Below are 14613 nucleotides of genomic sequence, written 5' to 3'. Positions count from 1 at the left end.
TTATCTCTGGTATGCAGGGATGGTTCAAATTTGCAAATCAATCAATGTGATACATCACATTAACAAATTGGAGAACAAAAACCATGATTATCTGAATAGATTTAGAGAAAGCATTTGATAAAATACAACACCCTTTCATGATGTAAACTCCAAGCAAATTGGGTATAGAAGGGCCATTCCTAAACACATTCAAGGCAATTTATGACAAACCCATGGCCAGCATCCTATTGAATGGGGAAAAGTTAGAAGCATTCTCACTGAGATCTGGTACCAGACAGGGATGCCACTCTCACCATTGCTATTCAATATGGTACTGGAAAATTTAGCCAGAGCCATTAGGGATACAAACCAAAGGGATACAAATTGGGAAGGAGGAAGTCCAACTATCTCTATTTGCGGATGGCATGATTATATATATAGGGGATCTAAAAGACTTCACTAAGAGACTATTGGAACTCATAGACGAGTTTGATAAAGTGGCAGGATATAAAAGAAACACACAAAAATCAGCAGCCTTTGTATACACAGACAATATCACAGCTGAGAAAGAACTTCTAAAATCAGTCCCATTCACAGTAGCTACAAAAATATTAAAATACCTTGCAATAAATTTAACCAAGGATGTCAAAGATCTCTACAATAAGAATTGCAAAACACTAAAGAAATAGAAGAAGATATGAAAGAAAGGAAAAATTTTCCATGTCCATTTATTGGAAGAATAAATATCATCAAAATATCCATACTACCAAAAGCAATTTACAGATTCAATGTGATACCAATCAAAATACCAAGGTCATTATTCTCAGATGTAGAAAAAATAATGCAGAAAATCATACACAAACACAAGAGACACCAAATAGTTAAAGTAATCTTATACAACAAAAAGCTGGAGGCATCACAATACTAGATTTCAAGACACACTACAGGGTAGTTATTATCAAAACAGCCTGTTACTGGCACAAAAACAGATGGATAGACCACTGGAACAGAATAGAACATAAATAATATGTGAAATGTAATGATTATAAAATAATTAATGGGAAAATTGGCATTGTTTTACATTTTTTAGATCCATTTAGTGTCTGGCTTAATAAAAGAAGGCTCAGTTCTCATAATTATTCTTGCATTCAATCTGCTATATCATATTTTAGTTTAAGTACATAGAGAAAATCTTGCCTCACAGTTATGTGCATAGTAAGGTAAGAGCATATAATAGCTTTTTCAGATCATTATAAATGTTTTTTTAAACTGTTCCAAAATTCATCAGGTGGTAGTTTCTTAAAAGTAAGTAATATCCAATCAGAAACTGTGTAATTCTATTATATTGAAATCTATATGTCTGTCTTGCACTTTGCAAGGATATATTTACCCATGCATGGTTTTGTAACATCATGCATTGGTTATTGGAAAATGTTGATTCGTCAATATGAAGATCTCTGAAATGTTGTAACATTTCATTATACAGTATCCAAGAATTATAGAAATACCACCACAGATCTCATTAGTAAGTTTATGGGAAGTTGTCAAATATGTGGTGATTTTTACAAGTTTTGTAGGATTTTAATTCTTATTTGAAATGTTGAATTTTATTATTATTGACAACAGTTATGTTTAGTTGCTTTCCTTGAAATCCCTGGCTCACTTGATCTTTTGTATTTGTTTTAATAATTTTTTAATAGATTTATTTATTTATTTGAAAGGCGGAGTACAGAGTGGTAAAGGCAGAGAGAGAGAGAGGGAGAGAGAGGTCTTCCATTGGTTGATTCACTCCCAAATGGCCACCATGGCTGGAGCTGAGCTAATCCAAAGCCAGGAGCCAGGAGCTCCTTCTGGTTCCCCAGCATGGGTGGAGGAGCCGAAGTACTTGGGCCATCCTCTTGAGCCAGGACTCAAACAGGCACCCATTTGGGATGACGGCACTGCAGGCAATGACTTTAACCATTATGTCACAATGTCGGCACCCAATTTTAAAAAATTTTAAAGTGGGCTGGCGCCGCAGCTCAGTAGGCTAATCTTCCGCCTGTGGTGCCGGCACACCAGGTTCTAGTCCCGGTTGGGGCGCCGGATTCTGTCCCGGTTGCCCCTCTTCCAGTCCAGCTCTCTGCTATGGCCCGGGAGTGCAGTGGAGGATGGCCCAAGTGCTTGGGCCCTGCACCCGCATGGGAGACCAGGAGAACACCTGGCTCCTGGCTTCGGATCAGGGCGATGCGCCGGCTGCAGCGCACCGGCCGTGGTGGCCATTGGAGGGTGAACCAACGGCAAAAGGAAGACCTTTCTCTGTCTCTCTCTCTCACTGTCCACTCTGCCTATCAAAAAAAAAAAAAATTAGAGTTATTTAGATTTACAGAAAGGTTCCAAAGATAATTTATAGAATTGTTAAATACTTCTCAGCCATTTTGTCCTAATGTTAAAGTTTTATATTACCTTGGATATTTTCCAAAACTAAATTCCAAAACTAAATTTACTTAACTTTCACCCAGTTTCTCTATTAGTGTTCTATTTCTTTTTCAGGACTCAATCCAGGATATCTCATTGTATTTCCTTATCATGATTTCTTAGTCTCTCTTAACTTTTAATAGATTCTTGTTCTTTCTTTCTTTTTTTTTTTTTTAAAGATTTATTTTATTTGAAAGGCAGAGTTACACAAAGGTAGAGACAGAGAGAGAAGTCTTCCACCTTCTGGATCACTCCCCAAATGGCTGTAACAACTGGGGCTGAGCCATGCCAAAGCCAGGAGCCAGGAGCTTCTTTTGAGTCTTCCACATTGGTACAGGGGCCCAAGCACTTGGGACATCCTTCGCTGCTCTCCCATGCACGCTAGCAGAGAGCAGGATCAGAAGTGGAGCAGCCAGGACTCGAACCTGCACCCATATGAGATTTTGGCACTGCAGGGCAGGGCTTTAACCCACTGTGCCACAGTGCTCGCCGCAATCTTTCCTTATGTAAAGACCTTGGCAATTTTAAAGAGTACTAGTCAGGTGTTTTCCAGAATGTCCCTTAATTTGTGTTTGTCTCATGATTTAACTAGATTTATAATTTTGGGTGAGAAGTACCATAAAGACAAAAGGACTATTGTCTGACTTTTGAGAAGATTCTTGTAACTATAGTTGTAATCATTTTCCTTTTAGTAAAAATAATATTCATGAAAAATGTCTAGTTTACAGCTCAAATAATTGCACAGGTGCTTATCTTTGGGCAACCATGGTGCTGCAGAAGTTCATTATGTATGCTTTTTTTGTCATGTAGAATAGTTAAAAGTTGCTTAATCATATGACAAAATTTAATACAATTAGTGGTGTTTGTGGCTTCATCATGGATGTTCTTAAGTGAACCTGGCCATTTCTGTTACCTCTGTTACTTAAACTTCAAGTGTATCGTATGAAGAATACAGTGAGTGCTGCTACAATTGGTGCCATTGTTTTGATTTGGCCTAGAGTACCAGCAGTTTTAGTTAACATTGCTTTATTACCATTAGTGCAAATGTCAACATAGTGACAAAGATGAACTGTTGCACTATTATGAATATAATTCTGACTTTGCAGACCCCATGAAAGCATCTCCCAGATACGTGGGTCCTGTAGTTACAGATGAAGAGTGGTTACACTAGGGCTTATGCTAGTCATCTTTGATTTACCACAAACTACCTTTAATGTTATAGCACTTCGAGTATAATGTAAGAACTTTATAACAGAATACTGCCATTCTCTGCCTTCTGACTTTTTTTTGTTGCCAAAAATTCCTGTAGTACATTTACTAATGTATTTTTATTTTAGTAAAACATCCTTTAAAAATTTAAAAATGAGAAAAAATAGCTTCTGTTTATCTAGATTTCTTAATTTTGATGCTTTTTATTTCTTTGTATAAATTCATGTTTTCATTTAATATATCCTGTCTGAAAAATTAGCTTTAAGTACCTTGCAGGTCTACTAACAATATGTTCTAATTTTGCTTGTCTGAAAATATTTTCATTTTGCTTCTACTTTTAACAAATATTTACTGTTGGTATTTGAGTCTAAGCATGTTTTTCCCCTCTTTTTTTTTCTTAATCCCCTTTCTTTTTATTTTATTTTATTTTATTTTATTTTAAAGATTTCATTTATTTGAGAGAGAGAGTTACAGTGAGAGGCAGAGACAGAGAGTGAGGTCTTCCGTCCGCTGGTTCACTCCCCAAATGGCTTCAATGGCCGCAGCTGTGCCGATCTGAAGCTAGGAGCCAGGAGCTTCCTGAGGTCTCCCTTGTGGGTGCAGAGGCCTAAGGACTTGAGCCATCTTCTATTGCTTTCCCAGGCCACAGCAGAGAGCTTGATCAGAAGAGGAGCAGCTGGGACTAGAACTGGCGCCCATATGGGATGCCAGCGCAGCAGGTGGAGGATTAACCTACTGTGCCACAGCGCCGGCCCCCTCCCCTTTCAGCAATTTTAAGATTCTTCTGTTTTTTTGTTATATTTGACTTATGTAATTTCAGAGATGAAATCTATAGTCATTTTTCACATTCAGTCCTTTTTACATGATTGTTCCTCTGGCTGCTTTTAAATTTTTTTTTTAAGAGGTAGGTATTTGGCACAGCTGCTTCGAATACCCTTATTCCATACTGGAGTGCTTGAGTTAGAGACCTGACTCTGTGCCTAGTTCTCAGCTTCCTGCTAGTGTGCACCCTGGGAGGCAGCAGGTAATGGCTAAATACTTGGGTCTATGCCACCCACATTAGAAACCTGGATTGAGTTCCAGGCTCTTGGCTTTGGTATGACCTTGCCCTGGCTGTTGCAGGTATCTGGGGAGTGAACCAGCAGTTTGAAGGATTCTGTGTCTTCCTCCCTCCCTGGCTCTTTCTGTCTCTGTATTTCTCTCTCTCTCTCTCTCTGACTCTTTGCCTTTCAAATAAATAAATAAATACTTTTACAATTTATTAAAAATATTTTTAGCATTAGTTTTCACTAGTTTGATTATAGTATCCTTTGATGTGATTTTATTTGTATTCTGCTTAGCATTTGTTGAATTTCTTTTATCTGTGGGTATAGTTTTTATGAAATTTGGAAAAATTTCAGCATTAGTTCCTCAAATATTTTCTCCCTTATACTGCAGATTCCATTTCAGATACTTTGGGCTGCTTGATATTGCTCCATAAAGCTCTGCTTATGGTGTTTCATTTTTTTCTCCTCTGTGCTTAATTTTGCATAGTTTCTGCTGCTCTTTTCTCAAATTATAAATATTTATGCAGTTTCTAATAGGCAAAGTCTGAAATGGAAATTTCATTGGATGTTACTAATTACACATTAAATACTGCAGAAGAAAGAAATTTCATTAATAACTAGCACTAAAGAGATAGTTACTCTAGACAAAATAGTTTATCAATAAACCATAAAAATTCTGAACTTATGGACAAGAAACTTAACTGCTAAACAAAACAAAATAAATTTTATTTAGTACTCAGCAAACTAGAATTCATAATGTGTGTCACACAATATTATTATAGTGATGGCTTTCCATTCTGGTTTTGGTGTGAATGTAAATAATTCTTAGCCCTGAGTAAGCTCTGGGAACTGTTGTGCTTACAGCTCCCCAGTAATTGTTCTAGGAGGCAAAGGCAGAGAGAGAGAGAGGTCTTCCATCCTTTGGTTCACTCCCCAAATGTCCGCAATGGCCAGAGCTGGGCTGATCTGAAGCGAGGAGCCTGGAGCTTCTTCCAGATCTTCCACACAGGTGCAGGAGCCCAAGGACTTGGGCCAGGACTTGTACTGACACTCATATGGGATGCCAGCACTGCAGGCTGCGCCACAGCGCTGGCCCTGTTATAAATATTTTACGTTTGTGTAGATTGGTATTCAGTGAAAGACTCAAGGACTACTGTGTCAATTTCTGGAGTTTTTTTTGTTTTGTTTTAAATTATTTATTTGAATTACAGAGAGGAGAGACAGGCGTCTGGGGTGTATATGAGAGAGTTATCTACCATCTGCTGATTTGTTCCTCAAGCACTAAAAATGGCTGGGCTAGGCTAGGCCAGGCCAGAGCCAGGAGCCAGGAACTCTATCTGGTTCTCCCACTTGGGTTCAGGGGCCCAAGGATTTGAGCCGTCTTCTACTGCTTTCCCAGACATATTAGCAGGAAACTGGGTCAGAAGTGGAGCATCTGGGTTGGTGGCATTGCAGGCCTTAGCTTAATCTGTGTGTCACAGTGCTTGCCTTGAATCTTTTCTGCTATGCTGTCCCCCAAATTTTAACCCTCTTTTGTCTTTCCAAACTAGCAGCCAGGCTTGCCTTGTGTTCCCACTTTCTGCATTAATGTTCAGAAGCGCCTCCGGGCATAACAGTGCTGTGATTATTAGGCTCACTTTGTTTGTTTACCCTTTGTCAAGGATTTTAGAGGTTGTTTTCAGCCAGAAAGTTGGAATGTATTACACAGTACCCCCAGGCAGCAGTCTACCCTTTTGTTTCTTTTTCTTTCTTTCTTTTTTTTTTTTAAAGATTTATTTATTTTATTTGAAAGTCAGAGTTACAGAGAAAGAGGAGAGGCAGAGAGAGAGGGTGACCTTCCATCCGTTGGTTCACTCTCCAATTGGCCGCAACAGCCGGGGTTGCGCCGATCTGAAGCCAGGAGCCAGGAGCCAGGAGCCAGGAGCTTCTTCTGGGTCTCCCACGTGGGTGCAGGAGCCCAAGGACTTGAGCCATCTTCTACTGCTTTCCCAGGCCAGAGCAGAGGGCTGGATCGCAAGTAGAGCAGCCGGATCTTGAACCCGTGCCCATGTGGGATGCCAGTGCTTCAGACCAGGGCGTTAACCAGCCATGCCACAGCACCTTGTTGGGGGGTGGGGGTGGGGGTGGGGGTGTGTTTTCTTTTAAACCAATTCATATGTTTTTGTTTGTTTGTTTGTTTGTTTTTGACAGGCAGAGTGGATAGTGAGAGAGACAGAGAGAAAGGTCTTCCTTTTTGCCGTTGGTTCACCCTCCAATGGCCGCTGCGGCCGGGGCATCTCGCTGATCCAAAGCCAGGAGCCAGGTGCTTCTCCTGGTCTCCCATGCGGGTGCAGGGCCCAAGCACTTGGGCCATCTTCCACTGCCTTCCTGGGCCATAGCAGAGAGCTGGCCTGGAAGAGGGGCAACTGGGATAGAATCCGGTGCCCCAACCGGGACTAGAACCTGGTGTGCCGGCGCCACAAGGTGGAGGATTAGCCTGTTAAGCCACCGGCCAAACGAATTCATATGTATAACTTTTAGGAATATGGATGAAAAACAGTTATCTAAATTTCTAATTACATATTCAAGTCATATGGAGGAGAGCAGAGCAGTAGAGAAGTGGAATCTCTGATTGATGCTGTGAACATCTTAGACTCCAAAGGTAGTTTTATGGAATGTTCAGTCCTAAGATCTGATAAATTTGCCTAAATTCGTTTGAATTGGGTTTTCTGTTATAGATAATAAAAAATGACCTTGCTAAATTTATTAGGTATCACCTTATAATCGATTTTATAAGGACTAGTACTTAATATTTTACTATTTGTAATATAGCTTATAATTGTAGACAGAGTTATTTTTAATTTATTTGGCAAATATTTGAGTCATTCAGTGTTATGCCGTCACAAAACACACCAAACAGCGGAGTAAGGCAAAGGGTTTATTGGGGAAAACGCAGCAGACTGGAGGGAAGGGGTGAAGAAGGAAAAGGAGAGTAAGAGAGAAAGAGGAAAGAGGAGAGGAGAGCGGGGAGTGAGAGGAGAGGAGGCTAGAGAGCCACGTGTTCAGGAGCAGGTCCTTTTAAAACTTTGCCGGAGGGTGGGCAGGGAATCAGGAGCTGGGAATCCCATTAGGATGGGGATGGAGCTTGACAATGGTGGTTGGGCCATGTGGCCACCTGGCTTTCAGCAGTGGCGGCAGGAACCAGGGCATAGGATGTAAATCAGGTGTAGATCGTGCACAGATCATGCACAGATTAGACTGCGCCATTTTCCTAACATTCAGGGTATGAGAATCTTTTCAGAAAAGTATAGATTGATACTAAGTTTTTTTAAATAATAAGGATCTGTATTGGGGAATAGTGGAACACAGCTTATTTCATGTGAAAAATTATTTGAGTGGGGGCCAATGTTGTAGCTTAGCAGTTCTGTGGCTGTGGCTTAGCTGCCTGTGGTGCCAGCATCCCATATGGGCACTGATTCGAGTACTCCACTTCCCATTCAGCTCCATGCTAATGTGCCTGGGATAGCAGTAGAGGATGGGCCAAGTCCTTGGGCCCCTGCATTACTTGGGAGACTCAGAAGAAGCACCTAACTCCTATCTTCAGATTATCCCAGCTCCAGCTGTTTTGGCCATTTGGGGAGTGAACCAGCAGATGGATGATCTCTCTCTCTGTCTCTGCCTCTTTCTCTGTCTCTGCAACTCTGCCTTTCAAATAAAGTAGTAAATAAAAATCTTAAAAAAAAAAAAAAAGTAAAAAAGAAAAGTATTTGAGTGACAATGCAAACAAAACTCATTCCCCAAATAGATACATAAATATAAATAGATACATAAATTCTAGCTGCTTCATTTTGATTTGTAAATATGTACTTGCTTAATTTTTTATGAAAGACCATAGTCATCGAAGCCTGACTTTATACAAATTTTCAGTGGTTCTCCATTTTGTTCGTGATGAAGCTCAAATATTTTGGCCAATGAAAGGCCTTTTTACCCTTATTTTTTGTAATTTTTCCTGACTGACATCCATGTGTTTCCTTGATCCAGAAATTGGTTTCCTTCCCTTGGCTTGTTGCTCTTTTTAATACTTTCTGCCTATTTAAATCGTATCCATAATTTTTGCCTCCTTAATTTAATAAGATCTTTGTTAATTATCTACCATGACTATAAATAATCTCTCCTAAAGAGTACTTCAGTTTTTGTTGTGAGAAAAGTAAAACAATCTGGAATAAGGTAAAATAAATGTCCCTCTTTTTAGTGCAACCTTCCAGAGGAGGATACAGATTCCTCAGTATTTTCCTGTGCATATTTAAGCGTATAGGACTTCTTTGGTTATCATTTCTTTTGAGTACCATGTTTGCATAATTCCACAGCCTTGGGCCAGCATTGTGGTGTATTGAGTTAAACCACAGCTAGCTACACCTGGTTCTAGTTCTGGCTGCTTTACTTCCGATATAGCTGTCCATTAACGCGACTGCGAAAGCAGTAGATGGTGGTCCAGATGCTTGGGTCCCTGCCCCCATGTGGGAGGCTGGGATGGAATTCCAGAATCCTGGCCTTGGCTTGGCCCAACCCTGGCTGTTATGGCCATTTGGGGAGTGAGCCAGCGGTTGGAAGGTCTGTCTCTCTGTTTCTCCTTCTCTCTCGTCACTCTGCCTTTCATATAAATAAATGAATAAATAAAAGTCTTAAAAATAATACTGTAGGCTTAGTAGTTTTATCTTTCTTTTGGCAAAAATATTTCAAGAATGGTGATATGTACTTCATATTACATCATGCAGGAAGTACTCTCTGTGATATTTTGATGAATCAGTGATTTAGACATTGTCAACCTAATTTATCCCTATTAGCCTTTTACCAAATGATTCTTATCAATCTCATTCTTTTCAATAGTCAGAGAGAGCTACTATACTATCTACTAAGACTAGGCCCTGGAGCCAGACTGCCTGATACTTATGTTCTTTAGTTATGTAATACACATCTGTGGCATTAATTTCCTCCACTTTTAGGTGCTTTACAAGGTTGTTTCAAACATTTAATGTGTTAAATGTTTAATGCTGTACATGGTACATAGTAAGCATGTGCTAGTTACAGTATATATTGATTTAGAAATTTGTTTTTGCTGTCTATGTATTTCATACTTATTTGCATGAAAATTCTTTTTTTTATTTTTAGACACTATTTACCAAAAAATTTAAAAGTCATTTTCCTAAGAATAAATATATATTTATATATAAACATTATATAATGTTTATATACATTATAAATCCTCTCTCTTTATACATTTTATTATAAACATTATGAAGACCTCTCTCTTTGTCTCTCCCTCTCTCTCAGACTTTACCTTTTCAGTTACAAGGGGGTCAAAGGTGTAGGAACGTAGATCAATCTTCCATCCACCGGTTCACTCCCCAGATGGCCACAATGGCCAGCACTGGGCCAGGCCAAAGCCAGGAGCCAGGAGCTTCATCTGAGTCTTCTACAAGGGTGTCAGGGTCCCAAACACTTGGACCATCTTCCACTGCTTTAAACAGGCTACTGTCAGGGAGCTAGCGTGGAAATGGAGCAGCTGGGACATGAACCGACTTCCATATGGGTGGCTGGCATCATAGGTGACAGTTTTATCTGCTATACTGCAATGCTAGCCCCCATAAATTATTCTTTTAAAGTAAAAAATTAAGCTTCAAGAAAATCATCACATTTTTAAGAAGGATGGATCTCAGTTTGTATTTCAAAATTGCCTGATTCTGTAGGGAGAAATAGTCTTTGAGGTGGAAAGAAGTAATAATGATTAGTATAAAAGAATTATGGTCTGTGGTAGTTAAATACTAGTAAGTGAAACATCTCACTACTTTAATTTATTTTAATTTTCTTCATCTACACGAGTGTTTATCTAGTTGCCAGTGGATACACATGACTTCATTAAATCATTAAGTGATCATTGAGATTTCATGACAGATATAATGGGTACCTATAGATGATCAGATGTGAACTTGACTTTTTAAAAAATGTATGTGAGAGTGAAGATCTCCCTTTTGCGATTTACTCCCCAAATCTCTTCAATGGCTGGGGCTGGGCCAGGCAAAAGCTGGGATCCTGGAATTCAACCCAGGTCTCCCATGTGGGTGGAAGGGACTGAAGAATTTGAACCATCATCAGTACCTTCCTGGTTCCACATTACCAGGAAGCTGGAGCTGGGCATTTAATCTATGCACTCCAGTATAGGATATGAACATCTTAACTGCTAGGTCAAAGGCCCACCCCAGGCTTCAGTCTTTAGAAAGGGAAAGTCTGGGCTCTAGAAATTATAATCCAGTAAACTTTTTATTGATCTTTGACAAGTTTTTAGAAATCAATTTTAGAAGGTTTTATTTTTTTATTTTTATTTTTTGGTTATTTTTCTTTTTTTTTTTTATTAAACTTTTATTTAATGAATATAAATTTCCAAAGTATAGCTTATGGGTTACAATGGCTTCCCCCCTCCCATAACTTCCCTCCCGCCCGCAACCCACCCCTTTCCCGCTCCCTTTCCCCTTCCATTCATGTAAAGATTCATTTTCAATTCTCTTTGTATACAGAAGATCAGTTTAGTATATATTAGGTAAAGATTTCAACATTTTGCCCATATAGCAACATAAAGTGAAAAAACTACCATTGGATTACTAATTATAGCATTAAATAGCAATGTACAGCACATTAAAGACAGAGATCCTACATAATTTTTTTTCAAATTAATTAATTTTCTATGCCATTTCCATTTTAACACCAGGTTGTTGTTTTTTTTTTTTTCATTTCCAATTCTCTTTATATACAGAAGATCACTTCAGTATATAATTAGTAAAGACCTCATCAGTTTGTGCCCACACAGAAACGCAAAGTATAAAAATACTGTTTCAGTACTAGTTATAGCATCACTTCGCTTTAGACGGCACATTAGGGACAGATCCCACATGGGGTGTAAGTACACAGTGACTCCTGTTGCTGATTTAACAATTTGACACTCCTGTTCATGGCGTCAGTAATCTCCCTAGGCTCTAGTCATGAGTTGCCAGGGCTATGGAAGCCTTTAGGGTTCGCTGACTTTGATCTTATTCTGATAGGGTCATAGTCAAAGTGGAAGTTCTCTCCTCCCTTCGGAGAAGGGTACCTCCTTCTTTGATGGCCCCGTTCTTTCCACTGGGATCTCACTCACAGAGATCATTCATTTAGGTCTTTTTTTTTTTTTTTTCCATGATATCTTGGCTTTCCATGCCTGCTATACTCTCATGGGCTCTTCCGCCAGATCCGAATGCCTTGAGGGCTGATTCTGAGGCCAGAGTGTTGTTTAGGACATCTGCCATTCTATGAGTCTGCTGTGTATCCCGCTTCCCATGTTGGATCTTTCTCTCCCTTTTTGATTCTATCAGTTAGTATTAGCAGATACTTGTCTTGTTTGTGTGATCTCTTTGACTCTTAGACCTATCAGAGCTATCAATTGTGAGCTGAAATTGATCACTTGGACTAGTGTGATGGCATTGGTACATGCCATTTTGATGGGATTGTGTTGGAATCCCCTGGCACATTTCTAACTCCACCATTTTAAACATTTATGAAAAAATGTCCGGCAGAGAAAACCAAGTTGCCTCCCAAGAACGTATTATATTAAATTAATTTCCTTCATTTCTTCTTCTTTTTTTTCTTTTTCTTTTCTTTTTTTAAAGTTCTATTTATTTATTTGAAAGGCAGAGTTACAATGGGGGACGGGGAAGGAGAGAGATCTTCCTTCCGATGATTCACTCCCCAAATAGCCGCAATGGCTAGGTCTGAGCCAGGCCAAAGCCATGAGTCTGGAACTCCATCTGGATCTCCCATCTGTGTGCAGGGCCCCAAGGACTTGGGCCATCTTCCACTGCCTTCCCAGGTGCATTAGCAGGGAGCTGGATCAGAAGTGGAGCAGCCAGGTCTTGAACTGGTGTGCCTGTATGGACTGCCAGCATTTCAAGTGGTGGTGGCTTAACCCCCTGTGCTACAATGCCAGCCTCATCCTTCATTTCTTAATAGGTTTATCAGAATGAATGAATTAAAGAATTAGAAACAGTTTGTAAATTTTAGTGTTTGACAGAGTCTTTGACCATATCTTTGGTTAAGATGTGTTGGTAAAGTGTTTAAATTTGAGAGTAAGTTAGATTCACAGTAGTTTAAAATCCATAATTAGTAGTTGACTTGAGAGTCAACATTACCCTTGACAGAGGTCTTTAAAGTGTATTCCAGTGGACTTTCTCTGTCTTGTCTCAACATTTATGTCATTGATTGACTGAAGGTTTAGAAAGCAGGTATATCTGCTTGTAGATTATTCAAAACTGGACCTGGATAACTGATACCATAGAAGGTAATCAAGAATGTCTCACTAAAACCTGATAAATTAGTCTAGTACAGTTCTATCTTTCTATCTCCTATTACATTTTTATACTTTGTATGTAATATAAATTCATAATTTAGGTTGCTTCAGGAAAAAAATTTTTTCCTGCCTGATTTTACCAAATCAATATATGAATTGTATGTATTTCTTACTATAGCATAATATTCTTAATAATACAAACTGAAACTTGGAAAAGTATGTATATAAAATAAATTTTTATTTACTCTAGGAATATGAAGCACGGACAGGGAAGACCTGTAAACCACCACCTCCATCTTCAAGACGTAAGAATTTTGAATTTGAGCCACTTTCTACCACTGCTCTGATTCTTGAGGATCGACCGTCGTAAGTATTTTGTTGATCAGTGGAATGTTGTTTCTATTTCAAGCTTAAATCAAATTTTGTTCACCATTTCACTTGAAAGATGCTGGTAAATTAGATGTGAAAGAGATTTATTAAATTAAAAAAAATTCCAGACATGTATCCAACACAAGTAAGGGAGAATATATTGATATCCAAACCTTATGTATATTTTCTAGATATATCCATAAGGTAGTACATGAAACATAAGATCTTGACTTTTTTTTTTAAAAATGTGATTTATTTATTTGAGAGGTAGAATTACAGACAGTGAGAGGCAGACAGAGAGAAAGGTCTTCCTTCCGTTGGTTCACTCCCCAGATGGGCGCAACAGCTGGAGCTGTGCCGATCTGAAGCCAGGAGCCAGGAGCTTCTTCCAGGTCTCCCATGTGGGTGCAGGAGCCCAAGGACTTGGGCCATCTTCTACTGCTTTCCCAGGCCACAGCAGAGAGCTGGATTGGAAGAGGGACAGCTGGGACTAGAACCGGCGCCCATATGGGATGCCGGTGCAGCAGGTGGAGGATTAATTTACTGCACCACAGTGCAGGCCCCCAAGATCTTGGCTGTTTATGTCTGCTTTTATTTCAAGCCCTCTGTTCCTTTTCTTAATATGATTGGGAAAATTTTTCCTTTCTTGACATTTAATATGTACTTAAGACTATTTGTTCTTGCCTTTTATACCATGTAAATATTGAGTGTCAACTAGTTGATTGACTATTATTATTATCATTAAGTGCAAAACCATATGGGAATACATGAGCACAGTGTACTTTTAAGTGCTCTCCTAGCAGACGTGGGCAGCTAACAGCCATCCAGTCTATAGACTGAGAAGCTGGAGCAAGAGACCTGAGTAACCTGGAGGTTTCTTCAGTTTTTGGATTCAGGAAGGTTCAAAATGGCGCTCTTTTGAATGTTACTTACTAGTAATGCCACTATTTCTTTGAGATAGTGTATGTGAGGGTGGAGAAAAAGGCAGAACTTCTTCCTTAGTATCCAGTTGATGTTAGAAGTTTCCGCTTCCATAGGTCAAAGTGATAATATGAGAAGAGAGGAGGAATTTCTTCCTTACAAGTAAGTTTATGAATTGGTACCATTTTCCCCTTTCTTGGACTCTGTAATTGTCAGAAACATCTAGAGCCATTGACTTCATAGACTGTTGTGGATGAAATTTTCCTTTGTAAATGGAGCAAA

The 14613-nt window shown here is 39.2% G+C and overlaps 1 protein-coding gene across 3 annotated transcripts in view; it reads left to right on the top strand.

The window, feature by feature from the left end:
* The window catches only part of TBC1D12 (TBC1 domain family member 12), a 123541-nt gene that overhangs the window by 70914 nt on the left and 38014 nt on the right, over positions 1-14613 (top strand). For all 3 annotated transcript variants that reach the window (XM_062214437.1, XM_062214439.1, XM_062214440.1), the window contains one exon: positions 13292-13407. In XM_062214437.1, the coding sequence (XP_062070421.1) occupies positions 13292-13407 (116 nt within the window). The remainder of the gene's footprint in view (positions 1-13291; positions 13408-14613) is intronic.

This window comes from Lepus europaeus, chromosome 17, assembly GCF_033115175.1.
Source record: "Lepus europaeus isolate LE1 chromosome 17, mLepTim1.pri, whole genome shotgun sequence".
In the NCBI taxonomy this organism is placed as follows: Eukaryota; Metazoa; Chordata; class Mammalia; order Lagomorpha; family Leporidae; genus Lepus; species Lepus europaeus.
The sequence above is the reverse complement of the archived record's forward strand: the minus strand, read 5'-3'. Positions and strand labels throughout refer to the sequence as shown.